This window comes from Protopterus annectens, chromosome 3.part0, assembly GCF_019279795.1.
Source record: "Protopterus annectens isolate FY-2018-M chromosome 3.part0, PAN1.0, whole genome shotgun sequence".
Lineage (NCBI taxonomy): Eukaryota > Metazoa > Chordata > Ceratodontiformes > Protopteridae > Protopterus > Protopterus annectens.
The window spans coordinates 953,590,610-953,608,551 of NC_056731.1; the positions used below are offsets into that span (position 1 = coordinate 953,590,610).

Below are 17,942 nucleotides of genomic sequence, written 5' to 3' on the forward strand. Positions count from 1 at the left end.
TTTCTTAAAATGTTCCCTTTTAATAAAATAATGTGGACTTTTAGATTTACAAATTCTTTTGAAATGATTCCATTTGTTGCATTTGTGGCATTGTTGACCAAAAGCTAAACATTTTTTCTTTTTAGATTCATGACTTCCATTACAATTACAACAGCTGGCAATGAAAATAGGTTGGGCCCCATGCTTTGAGTGTGCTGACTCACACTTGTGCTTCACTGAGAATTTGCTAAGTCTGGAATGTGCTAGAAGGTTCTGGGGTTTACCAGTAGGTGCTGCAGGTGTTACAGCTGCCATGTGCTTGGGCCGGTTTCCTTTAATAAAAGTGCTGCACACTGTCAACATGAGCTTTATCACTGTACCTTCTTCAGTTCCTCTCCTTTGTAAGCATAGTTGTGTTCTTTTCTGTAAGCTCGTATAGCTGACAAATCTCAATAGCCTTATTCAAAGTTAAATCACTGTCATGAAGCAAACTCTCTCTCTCACAGCATCATATTTTATACCACACACGTCTGTCCTTTATCAACTCATCCCTTAAGTAACCAAATTAGCACATTTTGGCTTTATTTCTCAAGTCAGTTATACATCCTGCAAAAGTTTCACCAGGTTTTTGATCCCTTTTGGGTAAAATAGGTGCCTTTCCATTGTAACATTTGTCCGGGGTTGCACATTTCTCTAAATTTACGTTTTAAGCACTCTCAGTCCTTCCTTGACTCAGCCTGTACAACGATAACATGGTTTTCCCCCTCTCCAGCATAAATAGCAGGTGCATACACAAATGAGCGCTCCCTTTTAATGGCTTCTGACCCAGCTAAATTAAGTAGAATAAATGCCTTTGTACTGCCATCTTTATCAAAAAATGCAATCTGTATGAAAATGTACTCTTGCTCAAACACTCTCCAGTTCTCAGCAATATTACTGTCAAATACAAGTGCATTGGGCTTTCAAAACTAGTCTGCCATATCCACAAAGTATACACAAACACAATGAAAATAAGGCCCTTTGTAATTATGTATGAACAAAGTGTGCTATGAACTTGTAAAAACCAAATGCACAATAAACTCTTCGAAATACTGTACTTTGTGAAATATGCTCTGTAATAGCTGTACTCTGCGAAATATGTCTTGTAATGGCTGTACTTCTGTGAAATAGCTTTACTATAACACTGCACAAACATGCAAACACTTTATACACTTCTGATAACTTGGATATCATTGCTTAATAGGAAAGATACATACATTTTGCAAAAATGCAGTTGTTTCCTTATTTGTTTTATGAAATTCGGACTTTATTTCAAACGTTTTCTGTAGTAATTTGAATATTTTTATCAATAACGTACATATCTGTTGATGTGAATATCATTTAGAATGTTCTGTATGCTCCTTTTCACATTATACGAAGAAATAGCGCCGAGCACGATTTAATATTTAAATTAGTTTCTGACCTGTTTTGCAAAGTTTTACCTTTTTTAGGATGATTCACTCCTGTACATTCCTCCAACCGCAGCAAAGTGCCACTAATCATTTTAACCATGCCATCTCAAACTTCTTGCCCCTTGGATGGGTCGGTTCTGACTTCATGCCCTTTAGAAATGCCACTTCTAGCACCATGTCAAGCATTCATCTCGAACGCAAATAAGGCTTGGGGTTTCATTCAGATGCTATAACACAAAGAAACACATCAGGATGGATAGCAACATCTTTAAATATGAACAAATTAGTTAAACACAGCTTACATATTCACATCTCAACAGCTAACTACACAATGGCAGTCAGGCTCGCACGTGCTTAGTATTTACACTCTAGTGCAAGCCCTTGGATTACTTCTTAAAAGGTATATCTAGACTCATTGATCTAGACTAAGATTCACTACATTCCTGAAAATCTAGGAGAATTACTATTCCCTAATAACTTACATGACAGAGCAAGGCACAATGAAATACGTGAGCAGTCTTTCTAGTCAGATTCACCAAGACAGAATACTAAATACTCAATTACTCCCTGTAAAATACAATATCTAAGAAAACTGCAGAATTACCTCATCTGGTCACCTGATTCTAGGTTCTCAGAGTATCCCCTCTGAAGCTGAGACAGGAATTTAGCACAGACGGCTACAACACACATCTAAATGTTTATGGCAGTGCCTGGGGCTTCCCCTCTTTACTGAGCTAATGAACAAATGCTTTTTCCAGACCCACCTTCTCTGGTCCTATTCAGCACCATGGTGTGCAGTTTTAATGGTTTAATGGCTCATTTACATTTCCCTTATTAAACTAGCTGGTTACCCTCTGCTGTCCCAGTATCCTCTATTAAAACATATACATTTAATTCAGTTACAAAACATGTACATTTTTTTCATTTCACCAAGGGTGCACTGTTGATGCATTTTAACACCAGCAAACCTCACAAATACATTTTCAGCACAAGCATCTGAACAAATCAGTTTGCTAAACAAATGACAATTTACAAAATTCTAGTTATGCTGGCACAAGTCATACATCCGCTGCCCTATTTCTCCTGGCATGGCTAGCAGTACCTATCAGCACAAATAGCATCAATGAATACAGATGTTGCATAAAGCAGTCTAATTAGTTGCTGGAAAATGATTTTCTTATTTTCACTCAAATTTGAAATTAAGACAGGTTCTTTTTACCAATGACCACAAACTTTGTTTTGGTTAAACAAAATGTGGGTATTTCCATAAATGTCTGCAAACAGGAAAACTAGACAGTGCAAGCAGTAAAAAAGAACTGCATCCAAGTCAAGAGAGAAGAAAGTCCTACAGTGGATGTATACAAGAACCGAACAGAGATGTTTACTTTTTTTGACCATGTCCGACAGTGGCTCCTTTACCTTTTCCCAGCTGGCCCATTTGTTCCAGCAAAATGGGAGCTGGACATTCTAAGGCCAGTCAACAGCCCTACAGCCAATTTGTTCCCACCTGAGAGCTTCCATCAGCTCTGGTTCCCCAGTACATGGGTAACAGGGAGCAGGCAAAAGTTAGTGCTCTTGGGTGGCCTATCCTCTTCCTATGGAAGCATCATCTCCACCCTTGGAGGCTCCTCCAAGCCTGCAAATGCTACCTCCTAAATGGAAGCTTGCCTCCAAATGCTGGTTTCCCCTCAACTACTTTGACAGTCTACAACTCCAATGAGTGTACTTATAGCGTTACTGCTAGATCTCACTGCTGTGGCAATTCAGAGTCATTTTCCTACCAGGACATCCAGGCTGGCAGTGGCTGCTGACATACATTCTCCCCAGCTGGCTCCTATACTCATCGGAGACCGTAATCAAACTCTGGTCATCTGCAAAGTAGTCAAGACTTTCCTGAGCATAGTGGGATAAAGCCACAGCGCTGGCTGAGAAAACTGCCAGACTGAATAGAAAAGAGTCTAAACTATGGGTATGGCCCTAGTGTCCAAAATGTAACATTCCAGTGGGTATTGCCCCAAACACTGACTGTACTAAAAAACTGTCCAGATTCCGATATGACCATCTGTTTCAGGCCTGCAATGAGTACACTTAAAATCTGAGAGCTTCCCTTCCCCACCTCGAGTAGGGAGAGCAGCTCCTATATTGCATGCTAGACCACAATCCTCTTATTCTTTTAAGAGGCTTTTGAACATGGATGCTCGCTCAGGATTCCTGTCTCCAAAGGACAAATCTCTTATTTACACAGAACAATTACAATCGCCAATTGGAAGTATGAATGCTACAAATTTTTGCCTTTCCCTTTCTCACAAAGCACTTCAGAAGCCCCTAAACAGCTCAGTTCATACAGAGGTTTCAGTTACCGTGGTTTAAAAAACAGACATCAGTCTTCAATATGTAGCTTTGGCTTCTTTTACAGGTTGATCACCAAACAGTCAATACATGTACGCATATGAATGCAAATCTTAAGTAAATACATGCAGTAAAAGTCAGATCCTGGTTAACATAATTTTTTTTAGGAGCGGGGCAGTCTGTCTACTTTTGTAGAGTAGATTTTTTTATAGCAAGGGTGAATACACTCAAAATCTTTTACACAAGTATACAACAGCTTCACGAAACAGCATTAACTGCTAAAACATTTTACTTTTAACAGTCATACTTTCCTTTATTAAATCAACAAAAGACTAGACATCAGCTTAGATGTTTTTTCCTTAAATGTCAAGCCAAAGCAAAGAAAACACAATGTAAAAAAATACTAATAATCTTTATTTTGCTTCTTAAATAAGCATATTAATATTCAGACTACTACAATTCAATACAGTTCTGAAAGGGGAAATATGCTGAGCTGAACATTTGCATAAGGTGATGTTCTTAAAGGGACAAACCCTCTTTATTTGAACTGGGTCTTCAGATACTGCCATCCTTGTTCAGTATATTCACATGCTTTGGTAGGAGCAATAGAGAGAGCACAGATGCTTTTTCGCACCCCTAAACAGGAAACATGGCCATAATTAGTAAAATTTAAATCTTACAAAACATAATGAGAGAGATAGATGCATGTAGCTACTGTTCTTACCAAAATTCCAGGAGTCTTGAAATGAAAAATCTAAACTGGGTCTGGCTGGAAGCTAGAGGGGAATAAAAACAAAATAAACTGATCATATAAGAAAAGTATGGTCATTTCAACCTCTAAAGAAACAGCAGTGAATACTGCTAAATTATAAAACCTCTCAAAACACTAGAGCTTTATTACAGAATCTGCATATAAGAAACAGATTTTAAATGATAAATCCTTTATATAGCTCTTTGCAAGAGCTGAAAGACACTGGGAAACTCTGAAATGCAATATGTATTGACAGTAGGCAAATTGAGAAGACAAGAACCACTCGTCTTACCCAATATAACCATTACACTACTCAGGGGAGTAGCTGTCACTGTATGCCAAGCATTTTACTTTCTCTTACATGTATAAAGCCTAGTTTCACAGCTGTTCCATTTCTTCTTCTTTGCTTCTGACATGACACTCACAGCTTTGCTTCTGACATGACACTCACAGGTTCATAAATACAAAGGCAGACATTATGCAGAAGGTCCAGAAGACTACATACAAAGTGGATACTGCAATTACCACTACTTGCTTCTCTACCCATAAAGGTCAGGAAGGGACTGGGGATAATCTGCACCTCCACATCTCATTGGGCTTATTTTTGAAGAGAATTATAGAGCTGCTTTGCTTGATATGGAGAAGCATACTCAACAGGTAGAGGATTCTCTTGGTTGGGGGGGCACCCCAGTCAAACTAACAGGTTATGTTTATGCTACAAGATACAAAGGATATTTATGGTGTTACCAGCTTTATGAATGTGCAACAGATTAAGCAGGGCAGGCTCATTTTCTACCTTGCAAGCAATGTCATGGCTGACATACAGAATTCTACAGGAGGAGGGAGAAAGGACAGAGTGCTTTTAGTCAGTCACTCTGTAGCTTAGGGAGCTTGCACACCATCTTTGTAAGAACATACTTTGGTATTTCCAGATGGGTGAAATGTCTGTATAATCTAGTATGGGTCGGTTGAGGGAAGTGTATACCTTTACTAATAAGACAAGCTGGGCTAGGTAAAAAATGTCCCTAACAGGAGTGTCATTAGAGACTGCCAAATAGTACTGTTTTGAAGGGAGTGTCACTTAAATGGTAGGTGCAAGAATGCTATAATTTACAAAAAAGAATTAACTTTAATCCATGACCCTGGCACAATGACAGACATCTGCAAAGATGATGCCAGAGAGTAGTGGTCTTAGCAAAGTACCCTTGGAGACACAGCTAGCGATAATTTTTGAAGCAAGTGGGCCACCAGCACTGAAAGACTGGATTGCATCTGCAAGACAATTAGTTACCATCAAGTCATGTAGGATTTGTAATGAACTGTGACAGCTTTTCAGTGATGAAACTTAAAACAGCGCAAAAGGCCTTTGCCAGCTCCAGCTAGGCAGTGTGCACAGTAGGTAAGCAGTATGCTTAGACTTGCCTTCATCTAGTGACCATGAAAAAGTCTCAATGAAATCTACCAGTTTCATCAGGCAGAATCTTTCACAAAGTAGAAATTGTTTGGGCCAAGGTCTTGTAAGCTACAAGTGTCCTCAAATTTATTGATTTTATGTTCCATTAGCTTTCAAATACTAGTAAAGCTAATCATTCTGTAGCTCTTCAGGGTCAGTGGAAGGTTCACCCTTGTCAGGGGTATCAAAGTATGGCTGAGTAAGTACACTTGTCATAACAGTATGTTTGAATGATCACTGCTGTGGAAATCTTAGCCATGTGGGTTATATCCTGCACAGCTTAAAGGGTTATGTCCATGCTCTGAAGCTGTTACACAGCTGAAGTTCAGCTGAAGAAAAAAATAGTGGTTTGTGTGCCACCCTTCAGACATTTCATTCCAGCTGTGTGTGACGTTATAGAGACCGGAAAAGGAAACTAAAGTTAAATGTTGTCACCCTGACAACAAAAACATTAAAAAATAAAGGGGATGACGTAAGGAGTGGCTACTGTAGCACTGATCATTCGGACATCTACTGTTATGGTAATTTACTTACACAACTTTATTATATTAATCAATGCACAGTACACCATAGCTTAGCTGAATGGGAGGAGGAAGGATAAGGTTCTGGGACAATTGTCCCAGCAAAGCCTGTCCTAGACATGGAAAACTATCTGTTTTGCAATGCTTAGTAAAAGAATGCAGAGGGGATCAAGTTGCTACTCCTAGAATACCTCTAGGATCCAACCCATTTCAAAAAGCTACAGATGAAGCCAAGGCCCTGGTAAAAGGAGCCTTGACCCTGCCTGCAATTCCCTTGTTGTAGCTGGTATAACAAAAGGTAATTAAATGAGACAACCATCAGGAAATCTGCTTTTGCACAGCTCATCCTTTTTCCTCTCGAAGGAAATGAACAACTGAACAGAGTTCCAAAAGATTTTGTTCCATCAAGATAGTACCCAAGCTGTCTGTGGACATTCAAGGTATGGAGCATCCTTTCTCCCTTATTTTAAATTTCTTTAAAGAAGACAGAGATGGGCTGTTTGGCACAAAGGAAACTATGATACCACTTTAGGTATAAATGATTGATTAGTTCTCATGGAAACCTTATCTTTATAGAAAATGAGACAAGGTTGGCCCACCATAAGAACTTGTTCCTCAGATACTTTCTTGCAGATGTCAGAACAAATCAGTAATATTTGTTTTCCATGTTAAGAACCTCAAGTCAGCCTGATGAGTTGGATCAGATGAAGTAATATTAGTTTTTCCAGAAGATCAATATCCCATGGAGGAGCTCCTCATTTCCTAGAAGGCTTGATATACAATACCTCAAGATTGCATTAAAAAGGGGATTCCATGCTCATACATGTTGAAATGGCCAACAAATAAACCTTGAAGTGGCACAGGCCAGAGGACAGAAACTCACAAATAATATACAGCCAGAGACATAATATACAGCCAGAGACATACTATCTCTGAAAGGATGCTGGTTCTTTTTTTAACAACAAAAATCTCTCATTTACAAATATAGGATTATCTAGTAGCAGGTTTTCTTTTCTTCAATACCTGCTGCACATCTCAGACAATAAGTTAAAATTTTACCATCCAGGCAGTGAGGTGCAGTTATCTGCGGTATGTATATATGTCCAGTCTATTAGGAAGTATGCAGTAACTGCCATTAGCCATTTCCAATAGAAGGCAGAACCATGGCTGCCTGGGCCGGAAAGGAGTCTCACAGAGATCTTCTGTAAAGTTCTTCTGAATCTTCATAATAACCCTGTATATTAATGGAAAAGGGTGGAATAAGCATACAGGAATAGTCCTGTCAAAGGAAACCAAATGCATGTTTACTAGGCTTTCTTGCATGGAGTCCTGGAGCAGAACTTTGCCAACTGATTGTTGGAAATGTCAGTGAAAAGATCTACCTGATAAGTTCCCCACAGCTGGTCTTCAGTGGCCTTGCTTGACAGGGACACTGGAAACTAACTTTGGGTGGCATGATGGCAGGGAATCTTCTTGGGCTAGGCTTATGTAGGCTCCTGGGCCGTCAGCCTAGTACACACACCTATGAACCTATTAATTCCTGGAAGACCCCCACCCCCATTCAGTCTCATTTCATGAGGATCTGTACTGTTCCTGCTAAGCTGGTCTGCAACAGTCTGTAAGATGCATGAAGAGCGAGACTGTGCTGAAAACTTATATCCCAAGCTACTATGTCTAGACTGCACAAAGGAAAGGTCTGCCCCCCATGTACCACATCACCATGCTGTTGTCTGTAAACACTTTCAATGGAGCAGAGGACCACTGATGATCAATTTAGGTTGATATGTTTTGGTCTGTCTTTTCTGTTCCAAAGACCCTGCACTTTTTCCCACACATACAAACTGCTCCCCAAGCGAAGTCCTAAGCATCTGTTACAGACTCTTCTGAAACTAGAAGTGAAAATGGAAGACCAGGAATATAATAAACTTGGTCTCTTCAAATAATTTAACTTTTTACAAACTCCAAAACTGAGAGGGTATGCTTATGTTAAGACCATAAAGATTTTAGGCACCACTTTCTTTTTCCTCATGTTGAGTTCCTGCAATCCATACCATGAGAATCATAGTTGCTGTAAGATCCAGAATCCTCTGAAATACTTGGGCTAAGACACAAGTCTAAGTGGAAAATTTCAGAAATAGAGCTAGGATCTACTTTTTTCCTGTGGAAGAAAAGCTCTACGAATTGAGGTATCTAGGAGACACTCAAAGAAAATACTGCGAGGAGTCATCGAGCAAGACTTTCCTTTGTTCTCCTGAAACCTCAGTCTGTGCAGAGATGAGCACAAAGGGCCTGCAGAGATGATCAAGTCATCTAAATCAGAAAAAATGTGAGCACCTTGCAGTAGGCTTCTAATGGAGCTAGAACCTTGGAGTAGTGGATAGGCTAAAGGTACAGTTGTGTACACTTACCACAAATGTAGATGTTAAGAATGTATTCACTGTTGCAGTCATCACACTTGGGTTATCTGCCTGCAGGTAGCCCTCAGTCGGTCTGAATACCAGAGTCTTGAAATTTCTGCGTCGCATACTGTCACCTCATCCATGATGTCAGGTCGTCAGGGGTATAAAACATGCAGCAGACGCCATTACATCAGTTTTTCTTGCCCCAGATGTCAGGAGCCCCCAAAATAGGAAGCAATCAAATGGTGTGTAACACCTCCAGTAAAAAGTAAATACCATTTCCATAAGATATGGCCAAAAAAGAGGATAGGTAGAAAGTATAGAAAGACAGGGGGCTGGAGGAAGGGTAACCAGGACTGTAACAGTGAATACACTCGAACATCTACATTTATGGTAAGTGTACACAACTGTACTATGCTCTTCGTGTTTCACTATTGCAGTCATCACACTTGGGTTGATTCCCAAAGCTGAGAAAGGGTGGAGGCAGTAAAGTAGTAGTAAGACTGCTGTGGCAAATCCAGCTCTGGATTTGGAAAAGATAGGTAAGTGATAATGTTTGGTGAAGGTGTGTACAGAACTCCAGGTTGCAGCTTCCAGGATGTCCCTGGTAGGGACTGCCCTGAGAAAAGCTGTACAGGTTGAGGTAGCCCTAGAGGAATGAGGCCTAATCCCCTGTGGGGGAGGTTTTCAATGGTGTATGCAGCAGAAATGGATGCAGTGTGCTATCCATTTAGAAATGGTTTGTTTCACTCTGGCCTTGCCCTCTGCCCCTGTAGCATAGCTGACCAGCAGCTGGTCAGATTTTTCTGAAAATTTAGTCCTATCAAGGTAGAACCTGAGCTGTCTGTGCACGTCTAAGGAGTGCAGGATCCTTTCACCTTTATTCTGAGGATTAGGAAAAAAAGGTTGGCAAATGGATGGATTAGTTTAAAGCCACACTGGATACCACCTTGGGCATGAAAGATGCGTTAGTCCTGAGGGAAACCCTGCCCGGATGGAAGATAATGAAGGATTCCACAGCCATAAGGGTCTGTAACTCAGACACTCTTCTTGCTGAAGTGATGGCTAGCAGTAAGGCTGTTTTCCAAGAGAGGAATTTTAACTCTGCTGCAGCAGCAGGCTCAAAAGGAGAAGTGTAAGCTTCTCTAGTACAAAGTTAAGGTGTCAGGCAGGAGTGGGAGCTCTCCTTGGGGGTCTTAAATTGTTAGCTCCTCTCAGGAACTGTTTGATCAGAGGCTGAGGGGGTGGCTCAGTATTGTAATGAGCTGAGATGGCAGAGGCATGAATCTTAACTGATGAGAATGATAGGCCCTTGTGGAGCAGCTCTGCCAGATAATATAGGATTTGAGGCAAGGAGTGCACGGCTGTGCCCTTCCCTTGAAACTGGCTCCAAGAACAGTATCTATTCCACTTTTCTAAATAGGATTGCCTAGTACTGGGCCTCCTGGCCTCAAGGATAACATCCAGCACCTGTTTGCTGAGGGTTGCTGGTGATGTATTCAGGGAATAAGCCAGGCTGCCAGGTTCAGGGTTTGCAGCTGAGGACACAAAATCTGTCTCTCCTGCTGGGACAGCAGAGAGGGGGTTTACTGTAGGTGCCAGGGTGGCAATGCTGTCAGACTGCATAGGACTGGGTACCAGTGCTGGCGTGGCCAGTCTGGTGCAATAAGGATTGTCCTTGGCCTGTCCTGTTTGATCTTGAGGAGTACCTTTGGAAGGTGGGGCAGAGGGGGAAAGGCACATATTGAGAGGTTTTCCCATGTGAAAGAAAGGGCATCCACTTTCCAAGCTTGGCTGTGGGGAATTCTGGTGCAAAATTTGTTTAGTTGATGGTTTTGGGGAAACACAAAGAGGTCCACCTCTGGTGTCCCCCACCTGTGTATTAGAAGTTTGAATGAGTTTGATTTCAGTTTCCACTCATGTGGGTCCATTAGATTTCTGCTTAAGTCGTCTGCCAGTGTGTATTTAGTTTGCCTGGCAGGAATTGAGCTTGCAGGTGCACTAGGTTGCTTAAGGCTGTGTTCCACAGTGTCATGGCTAGCCTGCAGAGTGGGTAGGAGTGAGTTCCCCCCTACTTGTTTATGTACCACATAACTGTGGTGTTGACTGTATCAGTTGTTGTCCTGGCAGGATAAGGTATTTGAAGGCTGTCAGCGCATTTTAAGTATTTGAAGGCTGTCAGTGTATTCTGTACAGCTAACATTTCTTTTTAATTGGTATGCAGGTGAATTTGTCCTGGGGCTCCATTTGCCTTGAATGCATTTGCCTGCCATGTGAGCCCCCCATGCATAGACTGATGCTTCTGTTGTCAGAGTTTGGACAGCAGGGGGTTGTGAGACAGAGTCCCTTGTTGTGGTTGCAAGCCTCTGCCCACCAAATTAACTCTGTCCTTAGGCAAGGAATAATAGGAATCACCGCTTCGAGGTCCTCCTCATATGCAGTCTTGCATATGAAATCAGTAGTATACATGAGGCCATGAACCCTAGGGCTTGTAGTATTTTTCTTGCAGATAACTGGGTTTGTGTGGCCAGTAGTTTGAAATAAGATGTCAAATAAACCTGCTTTTCTGGAGTGAGAAATGCCATTTGGGAAGTTGCGTTCAGGCTTGCTCCCAGGAATACAATCTTTTGGCTGGGTACCAGATGCAATTTCTTTTCATTGATTGTATACCCCAGAGAAGTTAGGAGTCTCTTTACAAACGTCAGGTGCTGAAGTAGCCATTCCTGACTGTCTGCCTGAATCAGGCAATCGTCCAAGTATGCGTAAATTTGAATATTTCTCTGCCTGCAGTAAGCAATAGCTGGAGCCAGGCACTTTGTGAATACCCTGGGCGCAGTAGATAAGCCAAAGGGAAGTGCAGAGAACAGATAGTGCATAGAACCTGCCCTGAAACGTAGATATTTCTTGCAAGATTCCCTTATGGGGATGTGCAGATAAGCTTCTTTTAAGTCTAGGGTGACTAGCCAGGAGTCCTTGGTTAGCATAGGAAGGAGCTACTGGAGTGTAAGCATTTTGAATTTTGGTACCACCAGGAAGGTGTTTAGGGTTGACAGATCCAGAATAGGGTGCCAAGAGTGCTCTTTCCTGGGCACCAGGAACAGCCTGGAGTAGAAACCCTGTCCCCTTTGTTCTGTTGGCACAGTTTGAATAGCCCTGATCATGCAAAGAGAAAGTACTGTGTTTTAGGGCCTCTGTCCACTGGTTTGAAGAAAGGTCTGGCAATCCGCCTGGGGTTGGCAGAGAGTGGAAATAGAAGCTGCATCCCTGGGATACACTGTGTAAGACCCACCGGTCCTGGGTAATATACTCCCAGTTTTTTGCATGCAGTGCGAGTTTTCCTTCTAGGGGTGCAAGTACTTGGGCATGGCTGGAAAGGGTTAAGGACAAGTTATTGTGAACTTTTTCCATAGGGGGTGGCTTACCACTCCCAGTTTTTGAGGAGGGAGCACTCCATTGTTTAGATCTGTGCATACCCTGAGACTGTAGTCTTTGTGGTCTGCTGCCCCTGTGCTGGGGCTGAGAAGGTCTGGATGTGGCTGGAAAGGACCAATTTGTTGAAGGCCAATGCCTACTGAATCTAGGTGGCTGTACCTGCAAGAAATCTAACAGTCTGCATGGATTTAGCTTTTTCTACCACCTTTTTAAGAACATCATCTGCTTTACAGCCAAACAAACAGTCTTGGTTTAATGGAGCATCAAGTAATTTTGCCTTGACATGGTCTGGCAAGATTTGTTCCTTCAGCCAAGCATGCCTTCTCAGAACAGACCCAGTGACAGCAGCCCTGCAAATTGCTTCTAAGGCATCAAAACCGCACTGCAAAGTATGTTTACCAACTTGCTTTGCAGAATGCATTAAGTCTTGCAAGTCCTTACCTTCTGCACAACCAGGAATCAACAAATTTTTTTGCTTAATTAGATCAATAATATGCTGCTGGTACTTCAACATATGAAACTGGCAATTTAAAGCCCTAATGGCAAGAGTTCCAGAGGTATATACCTTCTTACCCCATTTGTTTAGAGCCCTAGAATCCCTGTCTGAAGGGGTAGGGTTTTTGGCTGTAGAAACCTTAATACCTTTAGGTCTCTGGGAAATGGTCGCTGGATCCACAGTGGGATTTTTAAAGAGAAATTTGTGAGTCCGGTACACTGTAGTATCTGTCAGGCTTTCTAGGAGCAGGTGGTAAAGTATCAGGAAGGCTGGATTCCATGAGGACATCATCTACAATATCCAGGACAGGGGGAATAGCTAGAGGCCTACGCTGAGGCAAGTCTAAAAATTCCCTGAATCTCTTTTTGGACTGTGGGTAGTCCTGGCATTTCCAGCTGAAATGCTCTCTTAGGTTATGCAAGGTTTCACCTAAAGAAAGGTCCTCTGGGGGGCTGAGGGAATTGACTCCTCTGCATCTGAGTCCTCAAAGGTAGATAAGGGTATGTCCTGGTAATCACAGGGATCAGAGTCATCAGAGTCATGATATGAAGAATCTGAAGGAAAATCAATTTTTTTGTCTTTTAGAGGGGGAAGGCTGGCATCCCCTAATTAAAGTAATAAGGTCTTCAGCCATTCTAAGCATTTGTCTCTGTGGCATGGGAGCTTGAGAATTTGCTTTGGTCGTCTGTCTCCCAAGCGTACTGCGAACTCCGGGCCTGAGAAATGCGGTAGATTTAGTCATTAATGAAGTAGTCTGTTTAATACGAACATCGGAAGGTCTGAATATACCCTCAGCAGCCGGTGCCTGCACAGCGGCTCCAGACTCATCCAAGGCAGAGACATCTGCAGGTTCCACAGTCGAAGAAGCATCTTGCGGCATACTGGAGTCCGTATATGTCTCAGTAGAGGCCTGCGAGTCTGCAGAAGGGGGTAACAGGGGCTGCAAAAGCACCTGAGTATCGGTGGACTGGCGACTAGCTTAACGGAAGCGTCGTCGGCATTTTTGGACCTATGCGGTCTGTCTCTGTATCTTTGTGTTTTTCCGGAAGGTCGGTAGTCGGATGGCTTACCGATGCCATTTCGGAATACGGGGAAGGACAGCGAAAGAATTAAGACACAAAAACAGCCCAAAGAATAGTGCGGGCATTGAACAAGGCACAAAACCGACAGCGAGGGACGTCGTGGTCTGGGCCTAAACAGATAACGCAGTAAGAATGAAAATCTCTGTGAGGTATTTGCTTTTTACAGGCAAGACAATTGTTAACTTTTTCTGACATCTGTTAGATCAAGAAAAAAGGATCCCCAACGGGGTACTTAGCTTTAGAAGACTTCAGGTTTGAAACTCGAAAAACTAAAATTTCAGGTAGCTGCCGACCGGCACTTGCGAACTGCTTCTGCTTCGGGCTCCCGCATGGCAAGAAAAACTGATGTAATGGCATCGGCTGCATGTTTTATACCCCTGACGTCATGGATGAGTCGACAGCATCAGACGCAGAAATCTCAAGACTCTGGTATTTGGGCCGACTGAGGGCTACCTGCAGGCAGACAATCCAAGTGTGATGACTGCAACAGTGAAACACAAAGAACCTCTAAGAAAGGTCTGAAATCTGTAACTAAATGAATATGGTAAGCATCTCAAACTAAGGGCACCAGAAAAATCAAAACAGGAAAGAGGGGGTAAAAGGTTGTGAAGGGATAACAACTTGGACACAACAGATTGGTTTAGAAAGAAAAGATCCAGAATTGGTCTCCATGACTATGTTTCTTTTGTACCAGAAACATTCTTGAATAAAACTCTTCTCCTAACAGAGGAGGAGGGAGGAGGGATCACTTCTAATCACAAGAGTCAGCCAGTGCTGAATAACAAGGGGGGAATTTTTAACTGAAAGGTGAAGGGGAATCCCTTGGAAAGGAGAGAGGGACACCCACGGTCAGCCCTGATTACTTTCAAAACTCATCTGTCAGACTATCGGTTGCTAGAGAGCGACTCAGACTTTCTAGAAGGATTAGGGGGTTTGCCAGGGTCGGAAGTGGATCATAGGAGATTACTAGGCTATCATTTCATCTCAATATAATGTCACAAAAATGTTAGTTAATACCCAAGGTTGCATTTAGTAATGACTACCCATATCCAGGAGGGATGTTGCCACTATTCCCGGTAAGCGTTTATGGTGCCTCATCCACTAATCCAGGTTCCTTTTGCGCAATATCATAGAGGTGCTCCACTTCAGATGAATAGGTAGCCTAGTAAGACACAGCAGTCACTGGGAGATAAATCTGTCCCTCCGCATGTCCTATTTAAGTCGCAGGCCATATTATGTCCCAAGAATGGGTGTCCCTAGTCCCGTTTGATCTATGGATATGCAGCAAGTTCACTGGGTTTCGGTCTGAGATTGCTCTATAAGCCAGGCACAAGTCTCCCTTAAGAAGTCTATATGACACAGACTAAAGTGACAGGGCCTTTAGTCAGTCTGTGTACAGCACATAGCATGTGCTGGAGTCCCTTGATCTTTGTTAGGGACCTCTGAGGTCTTTCCAATTGCTGCAGATGCTTTGTACGGTACATGCAGAACAGGGCATTATACTCTATTATGGGCCGGATTATTGCCAAGCATAGAGGGGTTTATAACCTCTTTTGCTCTCAAGGAAATGCCTTTACTAATCAAGAGTGCTATGTAGAAAGCTTTCGTTACTACAGAAGATACAGTGGTCGAAGTTCAGGTCGTGGTCAACTTGTGAATCCAAGTCTCTTACCAGTTTGTGGGTACTTAGGGTATTGTTGTTGATTTGAAAAAGTGTGAAGGGACACTATGCCGAAGGGAATGATGATACATTGAGACTGTGACTAAGACACCAACCGGTCTGTGCAAAACCCTCTTGGGATATACGAACATCATTTGGGGATTCAATAATTGCACCCAGTTTGCAGTCATCTGCAACTTAGTCAGCCACAACCCCTTAGTTTTGACTAGAAATTCTGAGAAGTATATACCAAACAGTAGGGGGCCCAGTACTGATCCCTGTGGCACCCCACTGGTAACAGGCCTGAGTTCTGGTGTTAGTGTCAGCTCGAAGGTGACTGATTTATGCAAAACAGTAACAAAAACGCCTCTCAAACATGGCTTTAAATCACTATATACAGAAGTAACTTCATTAAAACAGAAGGCAAGCGCTTTCACACAGTAACCTCTGCTTCATCAGACCATGACAGAACACAAAGTCTAGGTACTTATTTAAAGTAGAAACTCACCAATCACAGAGAGCTCAGAAGTCATGTGATGACATTAATAAAACTCCTCTCAGTCAATAAAGGCATCCTACCATTTGTTAAAGACATAGCAATAAAAACAATATTCACATTATCAAATATAAAGATTTGTTAAACTTATTCCAAACAGTAAGAAATCAGGAAATTGTACAGGTATAACAAAATATAAAAACTAATAAATGTCATGCATAAGCTCTGCACACACACTAAAAGCAACATCACACATATTTAGACCTATTAAAACCAGATATGCAGTTTATACATGCAGCAGAGAGAAGAATAACATATATTCTAATGGAAAACTAAAATAGAAAGAGAATTTACATAAAAATTTGTATCAAATGCTCTTCTATAACAAATAGAGAACACTACACACCAGTCTGAAGAAGGAACAAAGCACACAAAAAAGTATTTATCAAGACCTATTAGTGTAGCAATGGTCTTTTCTTTAAAACATATTTAAGGGAGACCCTCTCATGTAACCTGGTTCAACATATGCTTTCAGCAATAAAATCCATCTCTGTTCACATACTTCAGTTCTGTTCTTCTTTTCAAATTCCCTTGACTACAACTCAGCTCAACACAAAAAACTTAAGTAATGGCTAGTTTCTTTCAATATAACATGCTTAGCTAAAGCATTAGCGTTTCTACATCTGGCTATTATCATTCAAGTGATAGTAGAAAATAAATGCCTAGAACAGAATAAGGAATGGTACTACAAAATAGTATCAGAGATATGCAGTAAACATACCAGAACCAACACAGCTGGAGGTAAAATCCAAGAACACCAATACATAAAAAAAAAAAAAAAAAAAAAAAAAAAAAAAATGAATAAAAGCAAAGCGAGTGCTTTCACTGTATGTTACCACGTCCTTTACAACCGACGACAGCCAACGTCATTATTACTTACCTTTGGTATTCTGGCCAATCAAGGGCTACCGGGAGCCAGATAACCCATTGGTTAGGACTGCAACAGTGACACACTATGAACATCTCACAGGAGGTATCTTAGAGGTGGGGTGGCCAATGTGGGTGCTTTAGCTGGTGAAGTTACTCCAGCACTGCTGATTCCTCCAGACTACTTTTTTCTTTCTTTTATTCAACAGCAGGGTATCCCAAAGGTGTAGTCAGGGTAATTCCTTTTACCTCTAGTTTGTTACATCAATCTGCAAGAGTCCTGGCACTAAACCCCTTATACAATTGATGCAGTCCACTTCCAAATACAATGGCTCCAAAACTAATCCAAAGATCCTGTAGATCTGTGTGTAGCAGCTCGAGTCTGTACTTTTTGCATTTACAGAAACCTTGCTTAGTTTCTTTTTTCACAGCTTCTAGCCCACGAAGATAACTGTACAATGAAAGAATGTTTCTTTAAATCTGTGCTACTACACAAAACCCCTAACAAGTGGAAAAGGGATTAAAAAGGAAGGCTCTAGATGATTGCCACTGTTGAAGGACACCCCAACCCCATGTGCAAAAATGGGAAAAGGGTTGTGGGTGGGTGGACGGATGGACCTAGACCCAAAACATGTACAAGTAGGAAGGGGAAAAAGATTACGAATAAAAAAAACTTAATAAAGTGGGCTACAATGGGTGAAATTATCTGACAAAGTACAGAGGAGGGAAAACAGAAGTTACATCTACTTACAGGCAAGTGTACACAGCCAGAAATACACTGAAATCTCTATACTCAACACGTCTGAAGGAGGTGCTGTTGTCTTGCAGATAGCAATGAGATGTGGAAAACTCAGCAGGAGGATTATGTGTAAGGAGGAGGTTGAGCTTCTAATGAGTTCACTGCAATCACTAGAGGACACCAAAGACACCAGTCTTGCTGTTCCAG

The 17,942-nt window shown here is 41.7% G+C and overlaps 1 protein-coding gene across 1 annotated transcript in view; it reads right to left on the reverse strand.

Annotated features, from left to right (window-relative positions):
• Positions 1-4,172: 4,172 nt before the first annotated feature.
• Positions 4,173-17,942, reverse strand: part of MICOS13 (mitochondrial contact site and cristae organizing system subunit 13) — a 124,110-nt gene continuing 110,340 nt past the window's right edge. Inside the window, exons 3-4 of the mRNA XM_044065282.1 lie at positions 4,504-4,555; positions 4,173-4,415 (exon numbers count right to left, since the gene is read on the reverse strand). Of these exons, the coding sequence (XP_043921217.1) occupies positions 4,318-4,415; positions 4,504-4,555 (150 nt within the window). The 3' untranslated portion in view covers positions 4,173-4,317. The remainder of the gene's footprint in view (positions 4,416-4,503; positions 4,556-17,942) is intronic.